The 22,156-nt window shown below is 37.9% G+C and overlaps 1 protein-coding gene across 4 annotated transcripts in view; it reads left to right on the top strand.

Annotated features, from left to right (window-relative positions):
* CARMIL1 (capping protein regulator and myosin 1 linker 1) overlaps window positions 1-22,156 on the top strand; it is a 280,713-nt gene that overhangs the window by 139,458 nt on the left and 119,099 nt on the right. For all 4 annotated transcript variants that reach the window (XM_072945577.1, XM_015234614.3, XM_072945575.1 and 1 more), the window contains 4 exons: window positions 6,007-6,082; window positions 11,640-11,728; window positions 12,910-13,004; window positions 21,935-22,021. In XM_072945577.1, coding sequence (XP_072801678.1) covers window positions 6,007-6,082; window positions 11,640-11,728; window positions 12,910-13,004; window positions 21,935-22,021 — 347 coding nt within the window. The remainder of the gene's footprint in view (window positions 1-6,006; window positions 6,083-11,639; window positions 11,729-12,909; window positions 13,005-21,934; window positions 22,022-22,156) is intronic.

The following is a 22,156-nucleotide window of genomic DNA, read 5'->3' as shown; positions in this document are numbered from 1 at the left end:
TATTAGAGGAAACTCTTCCCTCCTGTGGGATGGGGATAGACTACCGAAAATCATGATGTTCATTGGTTATTACCCTCTACCTTTGTGTTCTCTCAGTGTGCATTATAGGGCTTGCTAGGTATCCTTCAGATCTGTCAGTTAGTTTTGCTCACTAACACGATCCTGGAGTATTTCACATTGTCCATTTAAAAGCCACAGTGTTTTTACAGTTTCAGGGAGAGAGGCAGACAGGGGCAAAGGAGCAAGGAGGGAAATTTGGCCCAAAAATAATAACTGGAAAAATTAAATTCCTATGAAGTCACGTAGAGGGGAAAGATTAGTTAAGAAATTCTAATTCAATAGACTATCTAAAACCTAGAGTAGCAAAGAATTTGGCAAGTGATTGAGACTCCAAATTGTTTGCCAGCTTCTTTGTTTTTGCACTTTAATTTCTTTTACTAGCTCCCAAATACTAATTTATTTTTGATGTCCAAAGGAACAAAAGCACAATCATTATTTGAGAAATAACCTCAGAATCCATCTTACTGTTGGCTTCCAAATTACAAACTAAGTGGTCGGTTGAATGTGATGAAAGCAGTTTGAAATTTTTAATCTGAAATCCCATGGATTTACCATCCTGGATTTCCCCATAGAGTAGGTTGAAGACTCTTGACAATATGGAAAGCAGATTACTCATTAGTGAGATGACAGCACAGTCATTGAGACAACCAGGTCATGGTCACACTGCCTGGGTTTGAATCCTGTCTCTGTCCAGACTGACTTTGTGACCATGGGTGGCTTTCTAGCCTCTCTGTGCCTTGGGTTGGGGTGGGGGTTTTTCCATCTGTAAATTGGTGTTAATGATAGTGCCTCCCTCCTGGAGTTATTGTGAAGACTATGGATTAATATTTGTAGAACACTTCACGTTAGTACATAAAATTATTTAAATAAATGCTTGCTGTTTTTATATCCCAAAAGACTTACCGTCTTTTAAATAAACAACTATATAAAGTGACTAGTTTTCTTAAATAAAGAAAAAGAATTAGAGTTACAAAATGACTGCACTATGGAAAAATTTGGATTCTCAGAGACTAGTGTTTGGTCTTTTCTGGGTTGCTTCCATCTCGTCCAGTTTTATGTTGATGTTTTCTTCTGGAAAGTTGTAAGTGAAAAACTTGGATCTTTTGAGTTTTAAGGGAAAGTTTGGATTATTCAGAGGTATCAACTGAGAAGAGAAATAAGGATCCTGACTTTTATTACAAACCCCAACCAGTGGCTGAATTAACACCACCACCAACAAAACAAAAAACCCAGCTCTATTTGTAATAAATTTACATCAGGAAAAAATTAGGAAATGGGAAGTAGCTCATCTCTATTCAGCAAAGTGTAAGAAATGATTCTGCCATGTGGTCCTAAAGGATATTAACACTAAGTCTTCCTTCCTTAAGTGTGGCTTCTTAAAATATTTTGGCTCTTACTTTAAAGAAATGGTAGAAGTCCCACGGAAACATACATGAGAATTCTTTGTTGTCATGTTGCCAAGACTTAAGAAAGTCTTCCCTAAACTGCTTCATCTCTTCAAGGCTAACTTCAGATGAAAAGTCACATGGTAATGAAGAGTCTCTTAGGAGGTCAAATCAAAACAGTGGGACACACAATAAATGCCATCAACTGATGGCAGAAAGCTGCTAACCACTTACCACCATGAGAAAATCAGTCAAGATGATGAGCATGGGTGTTTGGAAAGCTTTCTACATTATGTAATATGATCACATTAGTACTTAGAGAAAATATGGGAAAGAACTGGTCATGAGTGACACAGATCCCATCAGGAAACCCAGGGAGTTCTTTGCAGTGAGGTGGTATCAGCACAGCAGTTGGGAGAACCAATGTGAATGCCAAGTTGAGTATTTATCCAACATTTGCTTATTATGCTCTAAGATAGTCATCCAGGAAAATGAATTCCCAGAAAGAAAATTAGTTATGTACTGTCTTGTGTGTTTTCTAGTTAAGTGAGACCAAATCAGTTTTGATCAGATCTGTGATACTGTTTGTTATCTCTGGGCCTGGGTCTGCCTGAGCCTTGGCCTCCATGTTTGTTCTGGGTGTCATGGTGGCTTGGATGTTTCCAGAGTGACAAATTCTGGGAATCCTGAATGTCATTCAGTTCAGACTTTGAGTTTTCTGAAAGTATGTGTCAAAATGCTTCCTGGATACTTGGTCTTCTCAGACTTAACATCTCCCAATCAGAGAACAGGGAGCTTTTAAGTACCTGAGAATTGAGGGTTTGCAGGTTGTTGTATGTAGCTGTAGTTGATTCATTTTTGCTTCTGTTTTATATTCTAAAGTATGAACATTCCACAGTTTATCCATTCTACTATTGGTTGGACATTTTGGTTGGCTTAATGACTATTATGAACAATGCTGCTAGGGCCATTCTTATTTCCTTAGAAAAAATTGTGCAGATATGTACCAGAATGCAAATAGTTGTATAGGTAACCACCATGTTCAGCATTTGGTTCAAGAAATGAACTCTGCATCCTTGTCAACACTTGATATTGTCAGGTTTTTTTTTAAGCAATTCATTAGGTTTGTAGTAGCATCTCATTTTGGCTTTCAGTTGCATTTCTCTAATGGCTAATAATTTTGAGCATCTTTTCTTATACTTATTTACCATCAATGTATCTTCTTTGATGAAGTATCTATTTATATCATTTAAAAAAATTGAATTGTTTCTTACTGCTTTCTGAGAGTTCTTTATACATTTTGGATACCAAGTCCTTCATCAGAAATGGGACTTGCAAATATTTCCTCCAAGCATGTGTTTGTCTTCCCCTTAACAGCATCTCTTGCAGAGCAAAAATTTTTGATTTTGATAAAGTCCAGTTTATCAATTTTTTAAAAAAAAATCATACTTTTGGTGTCAGATCTAAAAACTCCTGGACAAAGCCGTTCCTTGATCTGGTGACCATTTCTTCTGGAATGGCAATGTGTGTCTCATCCCACTTTCTCATCTAGCAGGCTCAATAACTTCCTGTAAGAATCTTTCGTGACTGCCTTTTCATGATTAACGTCTCTCTTATGATACTCCATGAGAGAGATTATTTCACTCTGTTATAGTTGCCTTTCTTTTCTGAGCCTTCTGCTAGGCTGTGCTAGGCATTTAGTATCACAAGGGGAGGGACCACCTTGCTGTGTTCAATGTTGTCTCATCCTAGTGATGGATGCACAAGGGGTGGAACTTGTTGGCTACATGGATGGATGGAGTTGCTGGGCATTTTGAGTCCCCATGCCTTTGCACAGGCTGTTCCTAATTAGTCAGAGTACTCTGTTCCCTTTTTCTTGCCTGGTTGGCCCCTTCCTGTCTTTCCCATTTGTGCACCCTTTCCCATTTGCCCCGGGCTGAAGCACTTATGTCCTTCTGTGTTCTTCAGGCACATTGAGCATGCTCCCTTTCCAGCCTGTCTCCCATTAAGCTGCAGATGGCTGAGTAGGGATCTTTCTCCACTGCTGGAGTATAAAGGGGGAACAGGAGCTCCCCTTCCTCATCCCTTAACCTCTCTCTGAGCCTAATAATCCTACCCAGGACGTAGTAGGTACTAAATAAATGTTTATTAAGAATGAATTAAGATATATGTTTATCTGTTTCTAATTAGTTTTTAACATTAAAAAGCCTAGGCATTAACATAATTTAGAGAGATGTGGTGGGCACACTATGCCAACATGCACAAGTCTCCATCATCTTCATGGACAATTTTTTTTTCTATACCAAAATTTTCTTTATGCCATCCATAGAACATTTAATTATATAACTGTTTGACATTGTGAATATGGATCATTATAGAAAAATTTAAAAATACAGCACAAGAATTGTGTTAGAAAAAAGTTGGTATCACCTTTAATGCTACCACCCAAGCCAGGTACACCTAATAGCATTTTGCTACATTTCTTTTTCTCCTTAAAAAAATAATCAGTGTCTATTTTTGTCAGCATTTATATCCATCATTTTATATGTCATTTTTACCAGTTACAGTCATTGACTCTAATCACACAAATATGCACCTGGAATACTGTATATTTTTAAAATTTAAATATTGTACTCCAAACATTTCTGGTGTCATTAAGTTTTAGATTTTAGTGTACCAGAATATTGTTTTCAGAGTTTTTGCGTGTCATAGGTAGAAATGATGGTGTCCTTCCCACTGCATTAATGTAAAACCTGGTTTTATTAGTGATGTGCCCTTCAGTTCTTGAAAATGAACTCATTATGACAAAAGCCAGCTTGTGCTTCAAATCGAATCAAGTGATGGAACAGAATACACAGTAAAGAGGTTCTGAAGTGTAGTCACTACTTGACATTAAGTCCACAAGAGATGAGATGAGAATGATTTGCCGTGGTTCCTGAACGGTGAAGCACAGCAGAGGGCTCTCAAATGACGTGGGCTTTGGGCGCCTTTGTTATAAGGTGGAATTCACTCTCAGAGAAGCTGCGACCGTCCTCAGACCCCAGGGAGAGATGCTGGGATTTGTTCTGAGCACTTGGTCTGCGGAGGGGTATGAAGGGTGTGAAGACATGAAACAACTAGGGGACAAGTTGTTCTTGTTTTTTAATCTAAAACCTTTTTTCGTTTTTTTTTTAAAAGAGGATTTTCAGTAGGAAGGATGGCTTGTGGAACCGCGTGACTGAGACTAATGCGTTTGTGTTATTTTCTCTATTACCCGTGGGCACTTACTTCATGTTTTTAAAGCAAATTGCATGAAACTGCAGACCCGTACTTCAGAGAATGGGCTTTGGTTGTACTTCTGTCCCTTTGGCCTGTTACCCTGTAGATCTCTCATCATCTATTTCTTCATCTGTCAGATGTAAACAGTAATACCTCTGAGGGTGGCTTTGAGATTTGAAAATGAGCTGGTCTAGGTAAAGTGCCTGGCACGGGGCCTGGAACCTTGAAGTTGAAATAGCAGTGATTTTCAGCTCTCTTTCCACCTCCTGCCTTTCATTTCTATTTTGGTAAACATTTGAGTATTTGCTCCTTTTTTTGCCCTGAGGATAAAACTGATACTGCCTCACTGAAGACACAAAACTGAAGTAGAGAGATGGTTTTCCAAGAACTTACAACCTGGGGTGATAAAGGATAGATGTTTAAGCATCAAACGATAGTACAAGACAGAACAAAATAAATGCTAAATAGAGATGCAAGGATTGTGCTGACTGGGGACCTGGGGGCACTTAGAGAGGAGAGGATGTATGCTATAGGCATTAAAAGAGCCCTGGATTTGTATAGCTGAACACAGCAGTGAAACATAGTTCTGATGGTGAAACTGCATGATATGTCTGATGGGTAGGGAATTATCTGCTGTTTGGCTTGGGTATGAGTTCGGGACATGTTGTACGAGATCAGGCTGGTGTAACAGTGGTGATCTCTGATGCAAATAGCTTCGCTCCATGGCTGAAGAGCCTGTATGAAACATTAAGACAAAAATACACTTGGGCTAGATCATGTGTGTAATCAATACTAAGAGCCTTAAGAAAGCTACCAAATGGGTTGTAGGATGTTTACTAATAAGCACTGGAGATCTCATCCAGCATCACTTTTTATCAGATCAGACTCTGTCATTGCTTGCAATATAAACTCCTCCAGCTAGAGACTGTATGACATACTCAATGGTTAAAGAATTTATAAAGGCGCAGTCTAAAGAAACAAGACTCGTTAGTATGGAATTAGACATATGATTTCTCTTAGAGCAAGGAGGTTCTCCAAGCAAACAGCGCTGCCTTTGGAAATAGGAATCAGAATCCCTAGAGGTAGTTCAGCTTCAGCTTTTAGGAGTTCTGCTCACGTCATACTGAAGATCTGTCCTAGAGAATATAATTGCTGTCTCGGGGTTGAAAGAGATTTAGCTGGATGTGGTGTTTGTCAATAACAGAAATTAACACATGAATTTGAATGAATTTTTAATAGCTATACTGCGCCAGTATAGCTATCGTAAGGGCATTTTTACGTAATTTGTTATTTCTGCTTCTAGGGACCTAATACCTATCATTGCTGCTCTGGAATACAATCAGTGGTTCACTAAGCTGTCCTCAAAGGATCTAAAACTGGTAAGTGATTGAAGCTGTTGCTTAGCTTTGTTGAATTTCAAAAACCTGATAGTGTTTTTTTAAACCCATTTGTTTCTCTGTTATACTGGTGAGCTGCATACATGTTATTTCTTGGGGAGATATTTTCCTATAAAAGATCCACAGAACATTTTATAAAGTTTGTAATGTGAGATGCTTCAGAGAAGTACTTCCTCATGTTTTCAGTTGCTTCAGGCAATTCTCAATGATAAACAGAAAGATACGTTTAGTGGAGCCTTCAGTCACACTCATTCTGCTGGCAGAACGGTTGAAGTTACATTTGCACAGCTGCAGACAGCAGATTTTATGTTTCTATCTTGCCTCCCATCTCCACAAAGCTTCCCTTCCAGAACATTTAGGAAAACATTACCAAGGTAGAGTTGGTTGGGTTGAGTTATGATAGTTAATGTTCATTTTCTAGATGAGTTTTTGGGCAGATTTATATGGAAGCAAAATGAAATCAAAGTGAAATCTGTTAGTTTTCATAAGGCTTGGTGAGGAGGGGGCAAGTTTTGATCTGTTACTAGGGGAAATAAGATGGTGGGTTGGGGATTTTTTGTAAGTTCAAAGCAGCCATATGGACAGATGCTTATCCGTGAGTTAGCTTCCTGCCTCTTCATTTTAGCACCAGAGATAATTTAGATGTTGTTTTCTGGGAGACTCTGATTTTCAAGCCTGCATTTTTCATAAGTCATAGAAACTAGGAGTTTAAAATTTTCATAGTGAAGAGGTAAGATTTGGTTTGAGACATGCGTCTATAGAAAGTGAAGGGTTAGGATTCGCTGGTGGGCAGGCTGCTGTTTCTCTAAACTTGCCTGGGGTGTGAGTGGCTTAAGGCATTCTCAGTTTGAGCACTGGCTTAACTCATCTGGGGCTTGTTAAGAGCTGATGTGGTGCAGGAGAAGTGTGGGTTTGAAAACAGAAACCTGGGTTTCAGATTCTGACTCTTATTACAAGGTTGTGTGACCTTAGATACATGACTTGACCTTCCAGGGTGTCTACTTCCTGCCAGCCTATTATTGTGAGCTAGTTGGAGCTCATGTCTTATTGATCTCCCTTCAGTGCTTATCAGAGTATGTGGCTCATAATAGCTACTCAATAAAAGTTGGTTGAATAAATAGGTGTCAAATTCGTTTGTTGAATGAATGAATGGACGTAGCAATAGAACTAATTTGCAGGTCATTGAGATGAGTAAATAATTTGTATAGAAATTCTCACCCAGTGCCTAACAAACTGTCAGGCACTGTTATCATCACAGTCAGATTAACAAAGAGGCTGAGAAATGAACAATGTTGGGGCATGAATTATGGAAACTGTATCAGCTCAGCAGGAAGGGCATCTGAGGTCAGGGATGATGGAGGTATGGATGGTGAACACCCAGGGAACAGACAGACAGCCATGATGGGAGACCTGGGAACAGAAGCCTCTCATTTGCTGCTTGCAGGGATGGGGACTAATCTGCAGGACTGAGCCACCAGAGATTACAAATGTGAGAGTGGAGCCATTCAAGGAAAGAGAAGTAGATTAGCCCAGGGATTGTGGGATCAGAGAGAACAAAGCTTCGCTACCAAGTCAGTTTTCCTGGCTCATTCAGCTATTCATCTAAGCTCATGATTGTCAAAATGGGGCACAAGAGAGCTGCCACTTTTGGATGGTGTCCCCAATCAATAGTACCCGGCCACTTGTGCTGCCATTCTGTCATTCCTCCTAGGGAACATCTCCCTTTAACTGCCTTAGATGTTGAGGGAAGAACATGCACCTAATTATTTCAGCCTTGGCAGGACAGAGCATGTAGGTTCTCATACGCTTTCGTGGGTATCCCGGGACGGCAAGAAGTGGAGTGACAAGCTTTGAGGATTGTCCTCACTGCTTTTCTATTAACTGAGACTTAGACACAAAAATGCACATGTGCATCTTTTTAATATTTGATATTTTAAAATGAAAAAATGGTTTAGGGGATATCATTCTGCAAGTTTTCAAAAAGAATAGCAATTCTTCATGTTTTCTACTTACCCAAAGTTAAAAAAGAAATGATACTTTCCCCTTTCATGGGGACTGCAGTATGCAATCCCAGAACATCTTCTAACAAAGGAAAAGAAGGCATTACACCTTCTTTGGATTTTTTAAAACATGAAGTGTAAAAAGAAGTGACTTCCTCTCGAGTTACATGAATTCTCTGGGCTGTTAACATTGCTCCTAGCTCAAATTATCTGAGAAATGCAAATCAAAACTACAATGAGGTATCATCTCACTTTGGTCAGAATGGCCATCATTAAAACATCTACAAACAATAAATGCTGGAGAGGATGTAGGGAATAGGGAACTCTTCTACACTGTTGGTGGGCATGTAGTTTGGTGCCGTCACTAAGGAAAACAGTATGGAGATTTCTTAAAAAACCAAAAATAGACTTGCCATGTGATCCAACAATCCCACTCCTGGCATCTATCTGGAGGAGACATCAAAAAGATACATGCACCCCAATGTTCATAGCAGCACTATTTATAATAGCCAAAACATGGAAACAGCCTAAATGTCCATTAACAAGTGACTGGATAAAAAAAGTTGTGGTATATATTTTATTTATATAATATATATATATATTACACACATATACACACTATACACATACAGTAGAATACTACTCAGCCATAAAAAAGAATGAAATAATGCCATTTGCAGCAACATGAATGGACCTAGAGATTATCATACTAAGTGAAGTAATTCAGAGAGAGAAAGAAAACTACTATATGAGATCATTTACATGCGGAATCTAAAAAAAAAAAGAAAAAGAGAGAAATGAACTTATTTACAAAACAGAAACAGACACATAGATGTAGAAAACAAACATTTGGTTACTGGGGGAAAGAGATTTTGGGATAAGTTGGGAGTTCCGAATTTGTAGATACACACTACTATACACAATAGATAAACAATAAGGTCATACTGCATAACATAGGGAACTATATTCAATATCTTGTAATAAGCTATATTGAAAAGGCCTATGAAAAGGATATATATATATATATGCATAACTGAATCAGTATACTGTATACCAGCAACTAACACAATGTTGTAAATCAACTATAATTCAATTTAAAAAAAAAAAAGCCTAGCTCAATAAAAGTCTCCTGTGCTTAAGGTACCACAGGAAAAATATAACTTACATGTTTTATGCTGACCTTCTGAAGCCAGTTTGCAGTCATTATTCCAACTTTGAATAGAAGGATAGAGGGATTTTTTTTAATATGCCAAATATACAATTAGGACCAAATTTCTGTCCCACTATTCTATACTCAATAAAATAGCAATAGAATTGGGGTCTTGCTCAACTCAGTTTTATAATTTAGCTAAGTCAGTGAGCATCACTGGCTCTTTTTAAATCTTTTTAAAATGATGATTGGGCTGGATGATATATGTGGTTCCTCCTAGTTCCAAATTTCCATATTTGTTTTATTTTGAGCTAGCTCATTTGGTATTTTATAGTGATTTGTCTAGTTTTTATACCACACATTTGATTTTTAACTGAATACACGCTCGTGGAGATTCATTGTATTAATTTGTTAAAAAAATTTTTCCCTAAATCAGTGAGCAGAGTGCTAAACATGCAGTAGACGTTTGAGGGAGATGACCATAATGGTGACGTTTTATTTGGTATCTAGGTTGTGTGTGTATGTCTTTAAAATATTCATCACTATATATAGTGTTTGGTGTAGCAAATAATGCTTTTCATATAGTTGGCACTTAATAAAAAGTAGCAGAATTAATGTGATCATGAATAACTCGTTACACCTCTCCCCTACTGGCATCTTCAAGAAAAGTTGGGCACACTTCCCATACATTTTTAAAATACATTTTTATTACAGTAATTATGCCCAATGGGTAAATGAAAGTCCTACTTCATAGCTTGGCTTTGGTAAATTACTTTTCTGGATGCTCTGAGGTCGCCCTGGAAAGGTAATTTTACCATGGATTGTTTCTAGAGATTAGAATAATCTTGACAAAAACATGTCTGAGTAATCACTTTTTATCATGGCAACACAGAATAAGCTCAGTTCCCCTGGCTGTATATTGTAAGGCAAAGAATTATACTGATAAGGGGTCACTGTTTTGAAAATCACCCCCATCAGCATAATATAAATTATAGGCATCAGGTCACTTGGAATTAATTTTCCTCTCCCTTCATCAATGTGGGACACATTAGAAATCCAGGAATATTGTGAGAGCAACTTTATAGACCCAGTGGAATCAAACAGCGCATAATAATTACAAAAGCCTTAAATGCTGTGGGACTTTGCAGTTTTCCAAGCCAGTTTTTCTAAAGTCTACGTGACTGGAGAACTTCTGCTACATTTTATACTGTTCTAGTTATGGTTAATCCAGTTGGGTATTTATGATTTGATCAAGAACTGTAATATTTTTATGTGGTACTTTAAAAAAAAGAAACTGCTTTGACTATTGTATGCCATGACACACAGAAAATGATTTTTCTTTTCTTTTTTTTTTAACATAAAGGATTTAAATAGACCCTAAGTAATAATGGCACTTAAAAATCACTAATGTGTGGATAATTTTAAGGTCAGGAGCTACCTTAAATTAGTTTTGGAATAAGGCAGGATATAACTAAATATAAAACATTAATAAACAAAAATTTAAAAGAAAAAATGATGCACAGTTCTATCAGGGCACAATTCTTCATTTTTCATAGTCCCCTCAACACTTCTGCTGTATACATGAGCCATTTTAATTGTAATCTTTATTAAACATTTCATTTTAATTATCCATTTTCATCTAACATTATATCCTAAGCATTTAAAATATTTTGACAGATGTAAGTTTACAACTATATAATTTTTGTGAACATGATGTTTATTAACATAAGAGACCATTATTTATTGAAGTCTTTCTTATTACTTTACCCTTGTTTAGAGACTACTGGTGGGAACATTGTAATACTTAATGTATATCAGGTAGTTATTCAGCCTCCCTTTCAAAATACATGACATCTTTAAATCTATTTTTTTAACTATAAAAAGGGAGTAATAATACCTCATTAACAGTTTGATAATGAAATACACATGAAGAGCTTAGCGCAGGGTCTGGCATTTGTCAAGAGCTCAGGAAAGAGATCTCCATTGTCAGCGTCATCACCATCATCTCGACCTCTCAGTCTTGAGTTATTTTGAATATCACATTCTTGGGAATTCCTTTTGGTTTTCCAGGATGAGGTGAGATGCGCCTCTGTGGGCCCATAGCACTACCAAAGTGGCCTTTTAATTTTTCTGTCCTCATTGTATATTTCCTTCTCGTCTGATTGCCTGCCGGATGGTGCACTCTTGAAGGCAGGGACTTTGCCCTTTATGTGTTGTATTCCCAGGACCTTCATCATGATGGTGTGTAGTAGTAGATGTTGAGTCATAGTTTGTTGACTGACTGAGTGATTTTTTTTAAACTACAGCTTTGCTTCTGCATAGATTTATAACAATGAAGTGAGGTTGTTTTTAGGCTTACAACATGGTCAATGCATATTTTCTGTTACAGTCCACTGATGTCTGTGAACAAATCTTGAGGGTGGTGAGTAGGTCCAATCGACTGGAAGAATTGGTGTTGGAAAACGCTGGGCTTAGAACGTGAGTATTTTCTTGAATATATGAATTATAAAACTTTTTGCCATTTCCTCTAAAATTAACATGTAGTTTTGAAAAAAGCAATTGGGCCACTTACATATAGTGTTTTCCCTCCTCAAAAAAAAATCCCTGTGATCCTCATCATTGTCACAAGGTCAGGGATTTTATAACATCACTGACAATTGTGTCTGATGATATTTTTGAGGGTACATAGTATGGTGGTTAAGAGCACGGACCCTTGAGTCAGGTGCCTCATGGCTCTGGGCAAGTTGTTTCAGTTTTCTGTGCCTCAGTCTCTTCATCTTTAAACTGGAGAGAATAAGAGTGCCTTCTTTACAGTTGTAAGGATAAATGAATTAACACGTGTGTGCTTTGAAAAATATTTTTCGTATTATAGATACTATGTGTTAGCTTTAATTAGTATCATTAATGGAAGTCGTAGTAATAACACATTTCATTATGATTGTACAGCTTTGCTTTGATCTGTTTTAGCCATTTCTTTCCTTTTTTTTTTTTTTTTCAAATTCACATGTAAATAGTCTTCATCCAGTAGATCAGTAATCAATACCTTAGCCTCACCAGGAGCATGCAGCTTTGAACCCGCTGGGATAAAGACTGTTCTGTTACTAAGCAAGGAGGGTTGCCAGTTTCATAATCATGGCCCTTGGTGCGTGAAGTCCCACATACCTAAGATAGTGATTTTGATTTTTGTTAAAATATGGTGCTAGCAACTGTAGCCTTTAAATTCGATGATTAGGGCAGTCAGTTTTCATTCATGAGTATTGCATGGAATTAGAACTGATAGAGGGAAAAACCTATTGCCGTTTTCATGAAAAGTAGATTCAGTTCAGAATTTGTTTTTTAAGTTATGGAGGGGCTAGATAATACCATTAATAGCATTCTGCAATGTGTCTTTAAAGGGGCAGCTATATATTTTCTTTTGAATGAGGCTTTGACTAATCAAGATGAGCCATATTCTAGCTATGGCTTTACAGATTCTCTAATGAGGATATGTGCTAGTGTAAATAGATTGGTTCTTAACAAATATATAATATGTAGATTATTATTGCAAAGAACATGTCTCTCTTTTTAGATTTCACCCTAGCTATTCTAGTGTTAAGTGTTTGATTCGAGCAGCTTTACATTTTTATGTTATTTAATCTTATTGTTTTGTTGGCTTGCAGAGATTTTGCACAAAAACTGGCCAGTGCTCTGGCACATAATCCCAACTCAGGACTCCACACGATTAACCTTGCTGGCAACCCACTGGAGGATCGAGGTACTGGAGCACTTATGTGACCGTTGATGTTGGAATTACGAGAGGATTAGGGCGTTTTAATTTAGCCGTGCCTGAAGAATAGTAAAAGGCTTTGTTGTAATTATGCTATAAAGGCTGCTGATGCTCTTGTTGGCTTTTGAGTCTTTCCACCCTTCGGGGAAAATACTCATGCTAAAATTTTATTATCTGATGAACTATTTTTGAAGCGATACAAATGGATAGGAGGATATTATTTTTAAACAGTTGTATTGGTTTTCTTTTGCCACGTAACAAATCACCACAAATGTGGCAGCTTAAGATGACATGGATCTATTATCACACAGTTTCTTTGGGCCAGTAGTCTGGCTACAGGTTAGCTGGATTCCCTCCTCAGCCTTCTGAGGCTGAAATCAAGTTGTCAGCTGGACTTTGATCTTATTTGTGATGTGAGGTCTTCCTCAAGCACATTGGTTGTTGGCAGAATTAATTTCCTGAGACTGTAGGACTAGGTCACCATTTTCTTATTCGCTGCCAGGCTGGGACCACTCCCAGCACCTGGAGGCTGTGTTCAGGTCCTTGCCATGTGGACTCCTCCTTTTAGACAGCTCACCTGTTTGGGTCAGACCCACCCAGGACAGTCTCCCTTTTGATAACTCAGGGTCAACTGATTAGTAACCTAATCACATCCATGATATCCCATCATATTCATTGGTCTGCCCCACACACTTGAGGAAATCTTATAGGATGTTACCAGGGCGAGGCAGGGAATCTTGAGGACCGTCTTACAATTCTCCCTATCACAAAAGTCTTTTAGTATTTAACAAGACTTCAATGTGAGAACAGAGAGAAGTTGAAGGACTAGATTTCTTGATGAGGCGAAAGATGGTTTCGTTGAAGTGTTTGCATGAGTAGAGGGACGAGTCAGGTTTAGGGAGTGAAACTTGAGAATTTGAATTCTCAGTAGAACACTAATGGGCGAGGTTTAAGAAGAAATAGCTTTATCTCTAGAGGGAACACTTTGTTTTCATTATCTGTTGCAGATGTTTTCCAGCTCTGTTGAATAAGGGCCTTTCATCTTGTGATGTTATATATTTGATGAGGATTAATTATTAAAGTAAACTGAAGATACTGATAGAGACACTCAGTTCTGCTTTTTTGTTCCTGATATTGACATTGTTCTTTATTGAAAAAGATACCTGTGTGGTATCCAAGCAAACATTTGAAGCGGAACTTTCACAGCATTTGAAGTAGTTAATCTAAGGGAAGGTTGAGACTGAATTGGAGCACTAGATCACATGAAAGACACTCTTCTAGATATAGAAGGCAAAGCTGAAAATGATGGAGACATCTCCCTGGAATAGAAGCTTCTCTGGGGTTTAGTATCTTCTTTAGGAAAAACAAGTGTTCTCTCCCTTGGTCAAATGCTACAAAGAGGTGAATATAACAGAATGGAAACGGTGTAGATCATCTTTTATAGACAGGAAGGCTGTTTTGCTTTTGTTTTTAAGACGGAAGGGACTCAGACATATTTATCTACTGACAGGACGAAATCAGTAGTTGTTAAATGCAGTTACCTAAGGACGTGAAATCCAGAGTGCAGTAGACTGGAAAGGGATACTCCTTAGTCATCAGGGAAATGCAAATTCCAGCTGCATTGAGATACCGCTTCACAGCCAGTAGTTTGGCTATAACCAAAGTAAGTCTTGGAGCGGATGTGCGAAATGGGAACTCATGCATTACTAGAGGGGGTATAAAACGGTGCAGCCTCTTTGGATTCTGGTTAGACAGTTGCTTAAAAAGTTGAACACAAATTTGCTGTATGACCCAGCAGTACCACTCCTAGGTATTGCCCAAGAGAAATGAAACATCTGTCTACACAAAGACTTGTGAAATGACTGTTGATAGCTGTGTTCTGCCTGATAGCCCCAAAGTGGAAAACACCCCAATGCCCATCGCTGGTGAGGGGATAAACAAAGTGTGGTGTATCTGTACAGTGGAGCCCTGCCCAGCAGTACGAGACAACGAATGAAGCACTGATACTGCGTGGCATGGCTGAACCTCAAAAACATCATGTTCAGTGAGAGTAACCAGACCCTAAAGACCTCTCCTAGTGTTTGGGTTTGGGAGATTGTGCAGGAAGGATGAATCTCAGGCCCTTCATCTCCTTTTCTGTCGAGTTCCTCTGGGGTGCAGCCCTACCGGACAGCCTGCCGCTCAAGTTAGTGTTACCTGTTGGACCCTTGCCCTCGGTGAAAACTTCTACGACAGCACACACTTCATTCTGCTGCGCTGTAATCAGATGAGGGCGTTTCTCCCCCAGTGTAATTCTCATCCCTACTCCTTGTCCCTCATTCTCGCTCACCTCCTAAGACACCGCATCTAAGACCTTATACATAATCAGTAAATATTTTCTTTGAATTTAGGTCTGCTTTCATTTACTCTAATTCCCTTTGGTGGTTTCTTTCATTGCAGTTGAAAACCACGGCACAGTTTACAGAGACTTCTTTTGTGTGGAGTCAGAAAAGAGTGTTCAGAGCTGACGTTTCCCTGCTTTTTCCATCCACATTCCTACCTTGGTGACCTGATTTTGTAGGTGATCTTTTGACCTACCTGCAGCCCATTCACAGGTGTCAGAACCATGAATCATTCCAAGGATGCTTTCCTCTCCAGGGTGTTTTCTGCTCACATACACTCAAGTTTTTGTTTTTGCTTTTTTTAAATTGAGTCTTTTTTTTTTCAGTTGAAATATAGTCAGTTTACAATGTTGTGTCAATTTCTGGTGTGCAGTGTAATAGTTCAGTCATACATACACATACGCTCAAGTTTTGACACTCCTGCAAATACTTTCTCAAGCTAGGACTTTCCGTGTTTCTGCCCCTTCTAGGTGCCTCTGTCGCTGTGTTTCCCAGCACTCTTGGACAGCTGCTAGCACCCGTGTTTCCCACCTTTCTCCACTCTTGGGACTGAACCTCCCAGACACAAATTCTTTATAGGTTTTCTCCATCCAGGTGAACTGTCTGAAGATGATTGATAGCCTTTCTGCTCCTGGATGGAAATCCCACAAGAAATCCAACTGAGTGTAAAATACTGATAAGAATTTCAGAACAGGGAAACATTCTCATGACTTTGGTTTCTGAGCTTTTCCACTGAAAACAATCAAAAGCACGGGGGATGAGTTTTGTAACTGAATTGTGTAGTCTAGAAAAGAGACAGAGCCAGGGAAGATTATTTACAAGGAAACTCAAAGAAACACCAGGCAGTTTGGCAGGCCAGAATTCTGAGGAATTGAAACACCAAGTGGAATCTGATTTTGCACCTGAACCATCCTCCCAGGGACTTTTTTGGAAACTCTCAGAGAGAGTTTATCTCCTTGCTTTGTGATACAAATGATGCAACAAGTCCCTGATACTTACAGCTCCGTCACCTTGTCATGTTCATATGCAAAGGACAGGCAGTGTCATGGGGCATGTGTGGGAGGAGGTTGAAGTGTGATTTAGGAAGCAGGGGTGTAGCGTGTGTGGGTAGCGCTTCAAATGAGAGATGCCCTGCTCTCTCTCTGAAAGAGCCACCAAGGCAGTGACCAGACCACACACCAAGCTCTTCTTGTCCTGTCTGCAGGGCCAGGCCTGTTCCCCAGCTCGCTCTTGGCCTTCTGACCCAGTGTGTTTCCACATTGTATGAAAAGACCCATTAGCTGCCCATGAAATCAGTTTAGTAGTTCAGAAGATGCATTTCTTTTTAAAAAAGAAGAAATAGAACAGAATAGAAAACAGAGTGACGTGTTCAGGAAAGCTTGAGTTTTAGTTTTCTAATATGTGTGTGTGTGTTTATTTTGGTATGAGGTTCCTACATCACGCTGTCTCATCTATTTCTGTAAGTGGGTCACGGTAGAAAAAGCTTGAATGTCCCTGCTCTAGCTGAACTTTATTAACTAGTCCTCTGGACTGACCTAGTATCTGAATCAGAGTGTTTCAGTCATTGCCTCGTGACTAATCCTTTGGATCTGATGAATTTTTGGATCCAAGTTGAGTGTTTTCGGGGAATACAGCTCTTCTCTCTCCGCTCATTTCACACGCTTTCCTTCCCTAAATGTTACAAACTCCATGTTCTCTTCTTAGGTACCCTTCTCAGTTACCCTAAATTTTAGGATCTTAGCCTTGTCAGGAATGTCTGTCCTTATTTCTTCCCTTCGCTTTGTCCTAAATTTAATTATTTTGTTTAAAGATAATTTAGAATCCTGTCTTGGAGTGTTTTTTTTGGGAAATGTTGACCTGAAGCATCCAAATATTTTTTTCCCACCCACCTGGTGGTGGTTTAGATATGATCTTCTAAATAAGACAAGAGAAGTAGATTCTGGAATTGCAGCTTACATTTTGGGATGCTATATAGATCTTCCACATCTCAGTGTGTACCTGTGGGTTCTGGAGTCAGAATACATGGGCTCCAATCTGGGCTTCGCCACTTTCTAGCTGAGTTTCCTTGGACAAGTTACCTGACTTCTCTAAACCTCAGACTCCTCATCTTTAAAATAATAATAGCACCTACCACGTAACGGCATACCAAGGATTGAATGAGATAACACACAAAAGCTATAAGAATAGCCTGTCACATACTGTGCACTAAAAAATGTCAACTTTTACCACCTTACTTGATTCATACAATAATCTTGTGAAGTTAAATAGTGCAAATGTTATTATTTCCCTTTTATTAATGAGGAAACAGTATTTACATCATTTGGAAAAGCTTACAGAGTCGTACCTAACACTAATTGTTCAGACTCCTGTCAAGGATTCCCCAAGTAATCAATCGATCAGTCTCTTCTACTATGGTTCGGATTTTCTAATTTGGCTGTCTAGATTTCCTTTGGAAGTGGAAGGAAATAATTTTGAGTATGCGATCTGGGAAACATTGGCTTATTCCATAGCACATCAATAAATCTTAAATAATCACTTTGATATTCAAAGATGCCAGATGCCAGGTTTCTGCATGACAGCTACCAACGAGAAAGTACTTTTCTTGAGAGTTATGATTTCATATTTAATTGATATTTTTGTGGTTATACAAGGGAAAACAATTTTTTAAAAAAACTGCATAGATTGGAATTTTAGGGCTTTTCAAAAATTAAGCATGTTGACCTTGTTTTTTTCCACTGGTCTTTTATTTTCTGTATTCCTAGTTCTTGAATCTCTTTCAGCCTGATTTTTGAAATGGAAATATTCTATTGTATTTTATTTATTAATTTAGTTTTTTTTTGTGTTTCTGACCTCTCCATAGGAATTAGTAGAAATCTAAAGGTTTTACTTTCACCTGTGTTCTAACATCTACAATGTTCAAATCTATGTGCTTTCTAACAGACAAGGAGGCTGTTTGTTTCCCTGTATCATCTTGCTAGAACTCCATAGACTGGATTTTATTAAATTACTAGTATTACACTTTCAATTGATGAGTACTTATCATAAACCCTTTTTTCCTACCATGTGAATCATACTGTTTCTAGAATATCAAAGTGTTAAGAGTTTTATATGTTTCTGTCATAGGGCTTTAAGTACATGCATGATTAATGGGTTAGATCTGCAGCATCAAATTTAATTTCCTGTCTTTGTAAGTGAATAACATCAGATGGTCAATTATAATACTAAACATTTTATAATTACTTTTTTATTAGTCATAAATATTTCAAAGCAGAAGGAGCTGTAATAGTTTCATTTTGAGAGGAGAAATAAAAATTAGACCATTATTTTCTTCTAAATTTGACACATACTAAAACAAAAATAAATCACAGGAAGGGTTATTCATCTAGTTAAGTCTCCAAATGAAAGCTTTGGGTGATAAATTTTGTTTTGAGTCACAGCTCTAAAGGCTAAGTTTTGTTTTATTTTGGGGACAGGATCGAATACTTTTGGCCAAAAGTTGAAAAGTCTCCTCGGTCCTTTCTTTGTGAGGAAATGTTTTCTTGATGATCAGTTTCTTCCATGACACAATTGAGTAACTAGCTTCAGAAAGTACAGGGCAGGTTAAGTGTTTTGTTTTGTTTTTTCCTAAGATTTTGGCTGCCAGCCGCCCTCAATTTATTCATGTTGCCAAGATCCCATTTCTGACGTCTCCCAGAGTGGAGGGCCCTTTGTGTCATAATCTGTTTTATCAGAAATCAATTTAGTTTTTTCATTTTCAAAAAAAATGAACAATACAAACTCCAGTTAGGCCTTTCATTCCATTAGCACTTAGCAAGGGTGTCTCTTTAAAAAGAACTATCATGTATTTATGACTTGTGGCTGCCTAGGAAACTGAAACAAAATATTTTTGTCAAGAAAGAAAGAAGCTAGGAACTTAGTGTAGAATTAGATAAAAAAATACTTGAACCGGACAATCTTGTATCTGTGTCTTTGGTTCTTTTTACCTTTAATCCTGTTTACCTTTAGTCCTTCTTTTTCCTTTTGGTGAATTATCAAACCTGTCTTCACCTTTATTCTAATTCAGGAGTTCACTTTTTATTATTTTCACTACTTAGTGTTTGATAGTTCTATTTCTAGAGAAAACTCCTTTTGGATTTTCATCTACCTTCCTTTTAAAAAGAAAGTTTATGATCAAGGAATGAACAGATGGATGGGTGTCACCAGTAGCATAAAATAATTGTTCCTTTCTGGCCTTGCATTTAAGTATAGGCATTTATAGTTTTACACGATGTTACCGGTGTGTCTGACACAAAAGAAAATATTGACAGTTTAAAAATTACCATCTTCTCAAAGAACAAAGCAGAACAACTCGAGTCAACCTGAGTGCAATAAGTTTGAAGTTTAGTGGTAGGTTTTAACTTTGATCTAATGATATTTTTAGCATGATTTGGAGATATGTAATTTTTTTTAACATTGTAGTAGCATATATTTTTTGCTAAGTGAAAAAAGACATGAAAGAATTGGTTAAGAGTAGGCAATGATAACTCTTTTACTCGTAATTAAAGTAAAACTCTGAGAGCCTTCCCTCTTACGTACCTAATTTTTTAAAAGAGACTTAATTTTTTTAAGGTTAGTTTTAGGTTCACAGCAAAATTGAGAAGATACAGAGATTTCCCATGTACTCCCTGTCCCTACAAATGGGGAGCCTCCCCTATTATCAGTATCTATCACCAGACTGATACATTTGTTACAATTGATGACCCTACCTTGACACATATCATCAGGGAAGTCCACAGTTTTCACTAGGGTTCACTCTTGGTGTTGTACAACCTGTGGGATGGGACAAATGTGTGATAACATGCACCCATCACTATAGCTTTATACAGAGTATTTTCACTACCCGAGAAGTTCTGTACCTATTTATCCTCCTCCTCATGCCCCCGCCCCACACCCAACCCCTGTCAGTCACTGATCTTTCTACTATCTCTATAGTTTTGCCTTTTCCAGAATTTCATATAGTTTTCAACTCCTTTGGGTAAATACCAAGGGATGTGATTGCTGGCTCACACAGTAATGATATGTTTAGTTTTGTAAGGAACCACCAAACTGTCTTCCAAGGTGGCCATACCATTTTGCATTCTCCCCAGCAATGAATGAGAGTTCCTCTTGCTCCACATCTTGGCCAGCATTTGGTATTGTCAGTGTTTCAGGTTTTCGCCATCCTAATAGGTGTCTAGTAGTATCTTATTGTTGTTTTAACTGATGACAGTGATGTGGAGCATCTTTTCATATGCTTATTAGCCATCTGTCTATCTTTGGTGAGATGTCTGTTAAGGTCTTGGCTTATTTTAAAACTAGCTTGTTCATTTTCTTAGTGTTGAGTTTTAAGAGTTCTTTGTATATTTCGAATAACAGTCCTGTATCAGATGTGCCTTTTTGCAAAGATTTCCTCTCAGTCTGTGGCTTGTCCTGTCTTTCGACATTGTCTTTTGCAGAGCAGAACTTTTCAATTTTAATGAAGCCCAGCTTACCGATGATTTCTTTCATGGACTGTGCCTTTGGTGTTGTATCTAAAAAGTCACAGCAATACCCACAGTTAGAGGTTTTTTCCCTCTTTTATCTTCCATACCTAATTTTTTGAAGTAATTGTTTTCATTGACGAATAATGTACATTCAGAAAAGTCCGTAGATCCCAAGTTTTTACCGTAATGAATTTTTACAAACTTCTCGGTGCCTGCGGTTTGAGACTCAGTCTGTGGGACCATGTGGTTAAAACTGTTTTAGGATTCTTCCCCAAAGCATGCCCCCGGGGGGTGATAACTCAGGTGCAGCAGGAGGTTGGTTGAAGGACCTATAGGAAGAGCATACATTCATGTATTACTTATTTCCTTCCAGAAAAGAGTCTACATTCATTGCAATCTTTGGATGAATGAGCTGATATTCATGGTGCCCCACTCTGGCCATTAAATTTAGAGACCGATTTTTAATACTGTAAATTCCTTGGGAGTTATTTTATGTTATGAAACCTACCTTTAAGAAATTGGAACAAGCCTGATGCTTTGTCTGAGGTTGTTAGCCATAAGCCAATTAAATATTGGAATACATATGCTAAAGGGAAGCTGTTACCTGAATAGTTAATATCACATTTTTTTTCTTGGCAATAATTAAATAGCATGCATCTGCTCACCCAGAAGTGATCAACTCATTAAGACAGTTTAAAAAGAAGAGGGAGGCAGACTTATATCATTCTTCCCAAGAGTATTTGCATTTGAAAAAGGACTATGAGGAGAGGATAACACTTGGTCCAAAGAAAAACATCTCTAATGGTAAAGTTTTGATACTTGTTATGCTTTTCTATCCTACAGGAAAGGAGAGTAGTGGTGAAACAAAGAAAAGGAGGCATGATGGTAGATGATTAGAAAACAAGGTCTAATATTAGGAAGAAAAAGTGATCACTTAAATTTGAATCATACTTAAGTTAGTTTTCAGGCATTGTGACACAAATACAATCCCAGGAACTTGAAAATTCTAATAATCATTTTTTTCTTTCTTTCTCAGGTGTGTCATCTTTAAGTATTCAGTTTGCCAAACTCCCAAAGGGGTTAAAATATTTAAATTTATCTAAAACCTCATTGTCACCTAAAGGTACAGTATGTCTTATTTACTTAACTTTATGTCTGTAATATTTCTGCTGTAGCGTGCTACCTGAAATGGTTAGAATTATTACTCAGTTATGTACGTGCATTTAAACATACAGTTGACTCTTGGACACTGTGGTTT

This window comes from Vicugna pacos, chromosome 20, assembly GCF_048564905.1.
Source record: "Vicugna pacos chromosome 20, VicPac4, whole genome shotgun sequence".
Classification (NCBI taxonomy): domain Eukaryota; kingdom Metazoa; phylum Chordata; class Mammalia; order Artiodactyla; family Camelidae; genus Vicugna; species Vicugna pacos.
Note: the sequence above shows the minus strand (reverse complement) of the source record. Positions and strands in the feature narration are given on the sequence as shown.